Here is a 12,534-nt window from a genome sequence, read left to right on the forward strand (position 1 = left end):
TGGCCAATCTCAATGTTCTGGGGGATTAGACCCACTCTAGGTAACATGTGGGTCAAATTAAACATGAAAATACAACTTATCATAATTTGTAGGACAATAAAAACAGTGCTTTTGGAGAAATTTATAGCATTAAATTCTTGTATTAGTCAAGAAAAAAGACCTAAAATTAATAATCTAATCTTCTACCTTAGGAAGCTAGAGAAAACAGACAATGTATACCTAAAGCAAGTAGAAATTTTTAAATGTTAAAAACTAGAGCAGAAATTACTAAAATTGAAAACAGTAAATCAACAGTGAAAATCAATGAAACTATAAGCTGGTTCTTTGGAGAGATAATAAAATTGATAAACTTCTAGTGACAGTAAACAAAAGAAGAGGGTTGGCACAAGTTGTTAATATTAAAAATGAAAGAGGGTTAATTACTACTGATCCTATAGATTTTAAAAGGATAATAAAGGAATGTTATGAACTATATGCCTGAAACTTTGATAATTTACTTGAAATGGGCCAAATCCTTGAAAGACACAATCTACCAAAACTCATATAAGGAAAAATAGACAAGATGAGTAGGCCTGTATCTGTGAAACAAATTTAATTAATAATTAATAATCTTCTGAGAAATAAAGCACCACGCCTAGATGGGTTTACTGGTGAATTCTACCAAATATTTAAGGAAGAAATTATACCAATAAGTTGCTAATTTTTCTAGAACACAGAAGCAAAGGGAATGTTTCCTAACTCATTCTGTGAGTCCAGCATTATCCTAACATCAAAAACAGACAAAAGAATTACTGGAAAGGAAAACTATAGACCTATATTTCTTGTGAAAATAGATGTAAAAATTATCAACAAATACTAGCAATTGAATCAAAGTATTTATAAAAAGAACTACATACCACGGTCAAGTGGAATTTATTCCATGTATAAAAAGCTGGCTCGACATTTGAAAATCAATTGATGTAATCCATTATCTCAAAAGACAAAGAAGAAAATGTATATGATCATTTCAATAAATACCAAAAAATCATTTGATAAAATCCAATATCGATTCATGATAAAAACTCTCAGTAAACTCTTCATGGAGGAAAATTTCCTGAACTTGATACAAGAACATCTACAAAAAGCTACAGCTAACCTCATACTTAATGGTGAGAAACTGGATGCTTCTTTCATAAGATTGAGAGCAAAGCAAGGATGTTCACTCTCACTACTCCTATTCAGCATCATACTGAAGTCCCACTAACTCAACAGGACAAGAAAAATAAATAAAAGGTATACAGATCAGGAAAGGTGAAATAATATCTTTGTTCACATATGACAAGATTGTCTATGCAGACAATCTGAAAGAATTGACAAAAAACAAAACCAAACAAAACCACAGAGAACCTATGGGCTTATTAAGTGAAAATAACAAGATTACAGAATATAAGATTAGTAAACAAAAGTCAATTGTGCTTTTATATGCCAGCAATAAGCAATTTGAATTTAAAATTAAAAACACAATACCATTTATGTTAGCACCAAAAATATGAAAGCTTACGTATAAATCTAATAAAATACATGCAAGATCAGTATGAAGAAAACTACAATACCTGATCAAAGAAATCAAAGAATATCCAAATAAATGGATAGCTATTCTATGTTCATAGAAAGGAAGTCTCACTATTATTAAGATGTCAATTCTACTCCAATTTATAAATTCAATGCAATCCCAATAAAAAGCTCACCAAGTTATTTTATAGATATAGACAAACTCTAAAATTTATGTGGAAAGGTGAAAGACACAGAATAGCCAACACAATACTGAAGAACACAAATGAAAGACTGATACTATCTGATTTCAAGACTTACTATAAAGCTACAGCTAAATCAAGACAGCATGATATTCGCAAAAGAATCAACAAATAGATCAGTGGAACAGAATAGAGGCCCAGAAACAAATGCACACAAAAAGTCAACTGATCTTTGACAAAGGAGCAAAGACAGTTCAATGGAGAAAAAACAGCCTCTTCAAGAAATACTGCTAGAATCATGGGATATCCACATTAAAAAAATAATAATCATCTTACTACAAATCTTATACCTTTCACAAAAACTAACTCAATATGGATCATAGACTTGAATGAAATATGCATGCTATAAAACTACTAGAAGAAAACATAGGAGAGAAGCTAGGGTACTTAGGATTTCTCCGTGACTTTTTAGGTATAACACCAAAAGCGCAACCCAAGAAAGAAAAAAAAATGAAAAATTTGATTTTATGAAAATTTCAAATTTCTCTGCAAAAGACACTGTTAAGAGACAGAAAAGACAAGGCACAGAATGAGAAAAAAATGTTTGCAAAACACATACTTGATAAAGAATTTGTATCCAAAATATACCAGACCTGGATGTCTAGGTGGGGCTCAGTTGGTTGAGCATGGGACTCTTGATTTTGGTTCAGGTCAGGATCCCAAGGTCATGGGATCGAGCCCTGTGTTAAGCTCTGTGCTGAGCGTGGAGCCTGCTTAAGATTCTCTCTCTCTCTCTCTCTCTCTCTCTCTCTCTCTCTCTGCCCCCTCTGCCCCTTCCTCCCTTCACTCTCTCTCTAAAAAAATGTATACACACACACACACACACACACACACACACACCTCTTAAAACTCAACAGTAAGGAAACAGCCCACTTAAAAATAGGCAAACTATCTGAACAGACAGCTAACCAGAGAAGATATATAGATAATGAGCAAGCATATCAAAAGAAACATTATATGGCATTAGGGAATTGCAAATTAAAATGAGAAAGCACTACATACTTATTAGAATGACTAAAATCCAAACAACTGATGATACAAAATGCTAGTGCTGTTTGTAGGAGTGCAAAATGGTACAGCCATTTTGGAAGATATTTTGGCAGTTTCTTAAAAAATTGAAAATACTCTTGGGACACATGGGTGCCTCAGTTGCTTAAATGTCCAACTCTTTATTTCAACTCAGATCATGATCCCAGCATCATGGGATCAAATCCCGTGTCAGGCTCTGTGCTGACAGTGTGGAGCCTGCTTGGGATTCTTCCTTTCTCTCTCTTTCTCTCTCTGTTTCCCCCTCCCCTGCTTGCACACACACACTCTCTCAAAATAAGGACATAAAGATTAAAAACAAAGAGAAAATACTCTTATCGTGCAAGATAGCAATTGTGCTCCTAGATATATATCCAATTGAGTTGATGGCTTATGTTCACACAAACTTGCACAAGAATGTTATAGCAACTTTATTCATAATTGTCAAAAATTGGTAGTAAGATGTTCCTCAAATGCTGAAAGGATAAAAAAAAAAAAACTTTGGTACTTCCATATCATGGAATACTATTTAACAATAAAACATAATGGGCTATCAAGCCATGAAAAGTCATGGGGGAATCTTACATGAACTTTGCTAAGTAAAAGAAGTCAGTCTGAAAAGGCTACAGAAGTATGATAACTATATGATGTTCTGGAAAAGGGAAACTATGGAGACAGTAAAAATATCAGTGGTTGCTAGGGATTTGGCAAGATAGACTAGGTAAAGTACAAGGCATTTTTAGGACAGTGAAGCTTTTCTGTATGAATCATTGATAGGGGACATTATTCATTTGTCAAAACCCATAGAACTATACAACACAAGTATGGACTTTAATGGTAATGTATTGATATTGGATCATCAAATTTAACAAATGGACCACACTTAAGATGTTAATAATGGGGAAAAGTTGGGGATGGAGGTGGAAACTATCCTTTTTTCTATGAATCTAAAATTGCTCTAAAAAATAAAGTATATTAATTTTTTAAGTCAATCCAGGGATCCTCCTTTACATGAATCCAATCTGGTATTTTTCTAAATAAAATTTTTCTAAGTTTGCTGCATTTAAGTCTCAACTTCTGTGCAAGATTTTCTTTGGTTTTATATTTCCTAGGTCATTTTTGTCAGAATAGAGGGGTGGGGTAGTGAGAATTCAGACATATGTCCTCAATCTGCCATCTGTTATCCAAATGGTATCCCATATGTTGTTGATGTGTAGAATTTTCATTGTTGACATTTATGAATTGACTATAATTGTACTTTGATTTCCTTCTTGACTCAAGTTAATTACAAGGGTGTTTAAATTTCCAAGTGGTATTTAAAAAAAAAATAACATGATACTGATTTCAGTTTTTATTGCTTGTTGTTTTAAATATGCAAATTATATAAATTGTATAATTTTGAAATCTATTGAGGGATTTTTTTTCTTGGTAGTTTATTTTACGATCAATTTTTGAAATGTTGCCTAGATATTTTACAATAATGTGTATTATTTTTTAAATGTGTTTAATTATTTCTATGTATTATTGTGTTTTATACTTGGTAAGTCTTTGAACATTTTAGTTATGCATATTTAGTATTATGTTACTTGTTACATATAAGTTTATTAATATTCTGTCATCATTATGTATTGTATCAATAAAAATAATCCTTTTGTCCCATGTAGTACAGTTTGCTTTGAATTTAATTTGTCAAATAGTAGTATTGTAGTAAGTGCCTTCTTTTGATTTTAGTTTTTCCTATGCCTTTGGCCATCACTCTATTTTTAAACTTTGATAATAATTTGGACTGAGAGGCTTATTTTCAACACAGTATACAGTTAGATTTGTGGAAGGGTCTTGTACATAGTCTTTGTTTTAGTCAAGGAGGTTAAGTCATTTATATTTATTGAGACAAATAGTGTTTGGTGTTATTTAAGTCACCTCATTTTAATCTTTCTGTGTTAATTTTTTTATTTACATGTTTTTTTTCCTTCCTGCTTGGTTGTTAATTGTGGTAGGCTGAAAAATGGCACCCCCAAATCCAAATTCTAATCCCTGAAACCTATATATATTACCTTATATGGCAAAAAAGGACTCTGCAGATGTAATTAAGTCCAGGAATTTGAAATGGGGAGATTATTCTGGATTATCTTGATGATTTCAAGTGTAATTACATATATCCTTTATTAAAGGGAAGGGGGGAGATTTGACAAACAGACAAAAGAGCCATTGTAACCATAGACTCAGAGATGAGATTGGTGTGGCCACGAGTCAAAGAATACTGGCAGCCACCTTCAGCTGAAAGAGGCAAGGAATGGATTCTCCTCTGGGGCTTGTGGAGGGAGGGTGGCCCTGCCAACACCTTAATTTTTGACCCATTGTAACTGATTATGGACTTCTAGTCTCTAGAAGTGTAAGAAAGTGCATTTATGATGGTTTAAACCATGAAGCTTGTGGTGATTTGTTACAATAGCCATAAGAAGCTAATAAATTATTTCCCCCCTTTTATTTTATGTCATAGCTTATCTTTAATTTTTAAATGTAATATGTCTCTATCAAAGTAAAAAACAACAGAGATGTCTAAAATGACCAAATGGAAATATATAATATGATTTCTTTCCTTCTACTCTCTCTTCTCACTCAATTCCCCAGATTTTTCCCTGGAATGTTTCCTAACTATATTCATAATGATGTTGTAAACATTTTGTGGGATTTGGGGGGACTCATTGCTTACCGTAGCTATTATTATTCAATCCCGTCCCTCTTCTAGAGTTCTTAATTTTTAAACAATGCTCAGTCAGCAGAAATATTTCCTCAAGGAAGATTTTTCAGGAGATTATGTGATGTTATACTTTCTTTTTTTATACATTTAAGAAAACTATTCTGTGCCTTGGCACAGAAATGATATTTACAAAATTCTTGGATCATAATTTTTCTTTCAAAACTCTGAACATGTTTTTATGCTGTTTTCTGGCATTTATTTTTGTAAAAAAGAGGCATGACAATTTGAGATGCATTTCTTTTATGTAACCTTTAATTTTTTTTTTACCCTGCCTACATGTTTGAAGACCCTTGAAATTAACTACTCTTTTTGACTGTCTGAAAGTACATCTCTTTGTGTTAACATCGCCTACTCCTCCAGCCACTCCTTATTGTGACCTTTTTCGTCTTGCTTCAAATTCTGAACTTGTGTTGGCAAGTTCCTCAAGGTCACAGTCACTCAACACAGTCAAAGATGGCTGAGATTCTTACGACCTTCTCACCAAGACGTTCCATCCCATAGAGTTCTGCCCTTGGGAGCTTTCTTTCTCATATTCCTCGAATTCCACCTCCTATGCTGTGTGTGGCCATCCTTAATAGTTCTGAATTCATAGGTCACACGTACAAATCCCACTTTTCTCTAAGAAGACTGTTGTCTAAATTTTTTGGTTAAATTTGGCCAAAATTCTTCTCCCTGTCCATATTGCATCTTTTTAGCAAGAGGAGAATTTCTTCTTATATCCCTCAGGAAAGCCTTCAATCTTTAATCAGAACTCCCACCCTGTGGCACCTTCCACAATATTAGTGCCAGGACGCATTTGCAGTGGTGTTATACAAATAAAAATAATAGAGAACAATAACATAGTTGATTGTTATTTTTCTGAATGAGAGAAAGAACAATAAGGTATAAATTCAGACAAAAGTTATTGCCAAAGTCACGGTATTTCTATTTTGTTTTTAGGAGAGATTCAGACACTCACCCTTAGACTCTGGTCTTTGAGTTATTCTTCCCTGCTCTGGAATTGATCCAAAGGTTACAAAGCAGAGATATGACTAGACTCTTGGTATAAATAAGGCTCAAAGTTACCTGAAAACTTTCCACCTTGATCATTCTTTCAGAAATATTTCATTTAATTACATTTTGATTATGCTTTTAACATGAGAGATGTTAACCTCTTATATCCCAATTTCCTTCTCTGCAAACTATGCAAATAACACTGTACTCAGGATAATTAAAGGGCATGAGTAAGGTTAATAAAAGAGAGGGTGGGAAGGAGGAAGGGGGGGGACCCAAGGACTGGCCTTAATGAACAGTTATACCAGAGAAGTGGAGGAGGAAGTGAGCTCTGAGACTGTCAATGCAGATGATGATAAATGATTCTAAACAGCACATGGGCTCCGAGAAACCAGATCCCTTCCATTGTCTCTCAACAACTCACACTGATAAAAGGCAAATGAACGTTTGTTTCTAATTATTCTGGAATGTCAATTGTGGCAGGGAAAATTAGGTTAGCTTTAAAAGTCAATTACAAACAAATGTACCATGCAAATGTCAAGAGAGACTGATCCTGAGATGTGGAGTCTCCAAGAAGCCAAATGAATGAGTGAGGAAGGGTGATCTGGAAGCATTCTCCCCAGCTACGACTAACAATGACAAATGCAGCACCAAGAACAGCAATCTGCTTGTAGACACAGGGAGTGAATCATTTCTCTCCCTCACCCAAACTTCATCCCTCCCTAGGTTTGGTGCGCAGGTTTCTCAATAGCACAGAACATTCTTCTTCCCATTGTGTGGATTCCCTCACTTCTATGAAGTCATGCACCCCCTCTCGTTTCTGTCTTCAGGTTGTGCTGCTCTATGCCTCTACCTATGTCCTGGTGTCCCTCAGCATAGACAGATACCATGCCATCGTCTACCCCATGAAGTTCCTGCAAGGAGGTGAGCTGGCTCAACCAAGCACTATTCTGTAAGAAATCATCCTTGGGTGAGAGTGGGATTGTTCTCACTAATATCTTCTATGGTTCTTTTCCTCCCACTTTCTCTCTGCTTTCTTTCTATTTAATGGGTCTGATTGTCCATAAAGATGTAGAAAGAGAGGCAGGATGCCTGGGGAAATGCTGATGGTTCCCACGGATGGTCAAGAGCTACTAAGGAGGGTAGTTTGCTGGGCCCACTTTGTGACCATTTCCCTTGACCCTAATGCCTCTGGCCTCTTCCTTTAGAACAGTGTTGACACATACACCTCTCCCAAGAAATGAATATTCCCACTTCAACTTGCTCATTTTCCAGAAACAAGCACCTTGCCCTCTGTACTCCCAAACCACAGAAATAATTGGAAAGATTTTTTTAATTCATAACAATACTGGAAACAAAGAACATTCTCCTTGATCCAGTGATAGTAAGGAATCCTTAGGAGGATGCAGATGGGTCCGAGGGAAGACTGAAGCCACACGGTTGCCAGTACCCACAGGCTACAGTAATGTGGGTGAAGTGTTAAGATTGTGTAAAGGCCCAGGGCAGGAAGGACTCAAGGAAACTAACGGGTGATTTCTGGAGCACAACAAGGAGGGTTGATCACTGCATGTTTCCTTTCCCTTTGGCCTCCCCTGCCCTAGAGAGGCAACAGGGATGGAGGTCTCTTCCTCCTAATCGTGGGGGTGTTGGATTTGGAGAGACAGAGTTGGGGGTCTTAGGAAGCAATGAGTCCTTGGAGGGGTGATGGGTACCTAGTCATGAGACTAATTATCCATTACTCTGCCCATGGGCAGAGCTTACTTTCCTCCATGACCCCTGAAAGCAAGTAATAACCCAATGTTCAGTGACCCATACCACGCTTTCCCAAGCAGCCCATGAAAACTTATGAAATGAAGAACCTAATGTGAAATCTTGACTACAAAGATGAGGTGCAATCAAATATAGAAAATGGGACAAAAGTCGAAACGTGGCCAATAGATAATACTTTAAAATACCATTCTGTGTAGTTTACAACTAAGAAAGCAAAATGAACAGAACAAGCAGAACGTTAGAATAAGTAGAATTAATGTCATCAGAATCTATTGAATATATCAGATAATATTGGCACATGTGCCCTTTGACATAGGAATTCTACTTTTTGGTATCTTCTCTTGACAAACACCCACATGCATGCAAGTATGCACACATGTCGTTTATGGTAATGTTGCTTAGAATAGCAGGGATTCCCTCGTTGGAGGAATGGCTGGCTAGCCTATGTAGAAGTTTCAGTAGCTTAGATTTATTGATTGCATACTATATTCCATTCATGATTCTAAGCTCTTTATGAATGTTAGGTACTTTAATTCTTACAACATCTCTGGGAGATAGATGCTATTATTAACTGAATCTTATAGTCTGGACAATTGCAATTCAGATAGTTAAAGTAACTTGCCTAAGATCACACAGCTGGTAGGTGTAGGGGCAAGGTTTGAACCCAAGACAGCATGGGTGTCTTTGACTACCATATATCCTGCCTCTCAGTGAGGCATTAGGATAGCAATGGATAGTAAAAAAAAAAAAAAAAAAAAAAAAAAAAGAAAAGAAAAGAAAAGAAAAGAAAGTAATAAGCAATTGCTTCCAAGGACACACACCAAATAGTCCTCACTTCTGGGGATGGGATTTGGACTAGTCATAGTGACCACAGGGACTTACATACAAGAAGGTATATTGATGTGTTGTGTGCAGTTAAAACCAATTTAAAAATATAATTTACACCTGTTTTAGGCTTTTTCTAGGGTTGTTTTTGTTTGTGTGTGTGTGTGTGTGTGTGTGTGTGTGTGTGAAGGTACGTGACCACTACTGAACTTTCTAGGCACTACCATTGCCTCAGTGATTATGATAAAGAAGGAAGCAGGGAGTGAGATGAAGGAAAATGGGGAAACATTTTATGCTCTACACGAAAGTGTGATATACTTATTCATTCATCTATTTATTTACGCCCAGTAGGCCCCAGGAAGGTTTGAGTGGGGACATACAAAAAACATATACACCAGGGTATTTCAAAGTGCAGAAATATGAGTGAAGGGAAATCATATAAGAAAACATGTGAGAGGTGTCTCAGGATGCTTGGCAGAAGGTGGAGGCTTAGGGAATCCGTAGACAGAAGGAAAACATGGTCAGTTACCCATGTCACCATACTCATTAGATTAAAAAAAAAAATCAAATGTTTAGCTCATGGAAGATATGACGAGTTCTAGAAACACTGCAATATTATGAACAGTGTCCTAAATTACAGAAAAGGCAGGAATAAATATCACGGTGTTCTGTTAAAGATGTAAAGCAATTTATTTCCTCACTACAAAATTAATAGAGGTTCAGTGTTGGGCACTTAGAAAATAATCATCTCCAATGGCTTCGGGGAAAGATGAAAGTTGGAAATCGACATTAACCGTTTTCCCTTCCTCGCTGCCAATTCCTCTGAAGTCATGGAAGAGCCATAGAAATCGAGGACACTTGGGGTGCCTGGGTGGCTCAGTCTGTTAAGTGTCTGACCTTGGCCCCGGTCAAAATAGAGGAGACCTGGAGCTGGGTGGGAGCCAAGGAAAGAAGCCATCCAAATCCCAGAAACGTCAAGGAATTCCTAGCACACATGGGTGCCACACCCCCAGGAAGGCTGTATGGCTGTGCAGGAGTTTGGGGGAGAGGTACAGGTGAGAACAGGGAACCCGATGCTAGAGTCTCTTGATGTCACAGCTCATTGGAATTTAAGGGCAGCCCTGAGGGGCAGAGCTAAGGGTTTACGTGACTGAACAAAGAGAAGACAACAGAAAGCAATTCCCCACCAGGCAGCACACCTTTGTGGAGAACCGGAGCAGGTGGAAGCCACACAGAGTCACATGTGGCTTTGCAGCCACAAGGCAATGACAACTAAAGCAAAGGAAGGAGAGGGGAAGGGGAGGCCACATTTTACTGATTTTTTTAAATGCTTTTTACTAACGTGGTAGTTTCCTTAGCCAGCCACTCCAGAGAAGTTGACATTTCAAGGCCCTTTAGGATAAATAAATATAAGAACAATTAGGAAAACATCTGTTAATAATGAAGAGAAATATGTCATGCCATAACATCTGTTAATAATGAAGAGAAATATGTCATGTCATAATATAAAAGTTTGATAATTTTAAAAAACATGATACTGAAACCAGAATAATGTATGGAAAGCATATGGAATAATGCCAATTAGAAAAGAATGAATTACTCAGTATATGGTGTTATTATAGTTGTCTAGCCACTTAAAAAATATTAGACTGCTATCTGCCACAGCTAATTATAAAGTAAATGCCAGCTGGATTGAAAAAAGTAAAAATTTTAAACTTGAAAGGGGATGAGTATGAGTAAAACTTTTTTTTTTAGTTTTGGTGAGAGAAAGATCTTCCTAGGAATAACACCCAAGGCAGAAACAATAAGGGAAATAAATGTTGTTTTCACTACATCAGAACTTTAAAACTATTTATGCAAATAATAAATATTGTACACATACTTAAGAAGCAAAATGACAAGTGAGAAAATATTTGTATACGACAGACAAAGGGGTAATATCGTTTTTGTAAAGAACTGTGGCAAGGATAGAAGAACATACCAATAGAAAAAGTGGGCGAAGAACATGAACAAATTATTAAGAAACAAAGAAAAATGAGCAGACCACATATAAAAATACTCTTTTGGACCACTAACTAAACAATTGCAAGAATTAAACATTTGGATATGAAATCTTACCAAGGAGGTAACAAGAGTTAGAGGGGGAATCTTCTCCAGGTTGGGAGGGTATAACAAGATAGTCGTGTCTGTAGACTTCTGGCGGGAACCATAAGTTGTAGACACTTCTGGGAGAAATTTAATAATATTTGCCAAAATCTGTTTCTAAGAGTTTATCCTAAGGCAATAGCAGTACAAAGAGGTACATATAAATTATATGTAATAAAAATAATCAGAAACAATTTAAATACTTAATAAGAGGCTATGGATAAAATTGCAGTTTAGTGTAACCAGTGGGGGGGGAAATGTATCAGTGCTTTTCAAATTATATTTCACACACCGGGCCCGGAGGGCTCATTTTGTAGACCTGCTCCAAGACAGGCCTGGAAGCTTCTGGCTGTCACCTAGCCTCAACCTGAGCTACCCAGGCATCCTGCACTGGGCCCAGGATAAAATTAACATTTGATGAAAGGCTTTCACTGCCTGAAAAACTCTGAATGCCGCTTGTGTAGATGTAGACATGAAAAGATGTCATAAAATTTTTTGACAAAAGATTTTCTTGACATGATAAGATGGTCATAAAATTTTTTCCAGGGAAAAAAATTAGGTTGAAAATCAGCATATATATTATGTTCTCATTTTTATATGTGTAATCTACTGTATTATATATGAATGCACTATCAAAATTTAGTCTGGCTATTTCTGGGTGGTGCCACCAAGGACTTTTTTTTCTTCTCTTTGCTTCTATTTCTCTGCTAGTATGTCTGTAATTATCGTGTGTAACTTCCATTGCTAAAAACAAAGAAGGTAGAGGCTTCTACCTTTTATGATACATAAAAGGTAGAGGTAGAGGCTAAGATGGAAGTACAGAATTGGACAAGAGCACTTTGAACAAGAAGCTGCCTTCCTATGGGTAGGAGACACAGGCAACTTTGAAGGTAACAGAGGATGGCCTACCTAATACCCAGACTGCATTTCATCTGTTCTGTCCCTGAGTGTTAAGCCCCAAACAGTCACTCTTTATAGCAGATGGGCTCCGCTGATCAGAAGGTCAACAGTCTTACCACTGCTGTGTGTTTTTGCTGGTGACACATCTGACTGGGGACTTCCCGGTACAGCCCAGCACCTGTATGAGAAAAGTAATTCCAAGCATGTGCCCTGGGTGGACTCTGGGGACACATTTTTAGTACCTTGGTGGAATTAATTCTAAAGCATGGTTTCCTATTCTTTGAATCTGATTACTTCCTTGCCCATTCCTTTCACAAGTGA

At 36.5% G+C, this 12,534-nt stretch overlaps 1 protein-coding gene across 1 annotated transcript in view; it reads left to right on the forward strand.

Moving 5' to 3' along the window:
• The window catches only part of NPSR1 (neuropeptide S receptor 1), a 152,885-nt gene that overhangs the window by 98,948 nt on the left and 41,403 nt on the right, over positions 1 to 12,534 (forward strand). Inside the window, exon 4 of the mRNA XM_011280501.3 lies at positions 7,404 to 7,497. Coding sequence (XP_011278803.1) covers positions 7,404 to 7,497 — 94 coding nt within the window. The remainder of the gene's footprint in view (positions 1 to 7,403; positions 7,498 to 12,534) is intronic.

The sequence above is a fragment of the Felis catus genome, chromosome A2 (assembly GCF_018350175.1).
Source record: "Felis catus isolate Fca126 chromosome A2, F.catus_Fca126_mat1.0, whole genome shotgun sequence".
Taxonomy (NCBI): Eukaryota; Metazoa; Chordata; class Mammalia; order Carnivora; family Felidae; genus Felis; species Felis catus.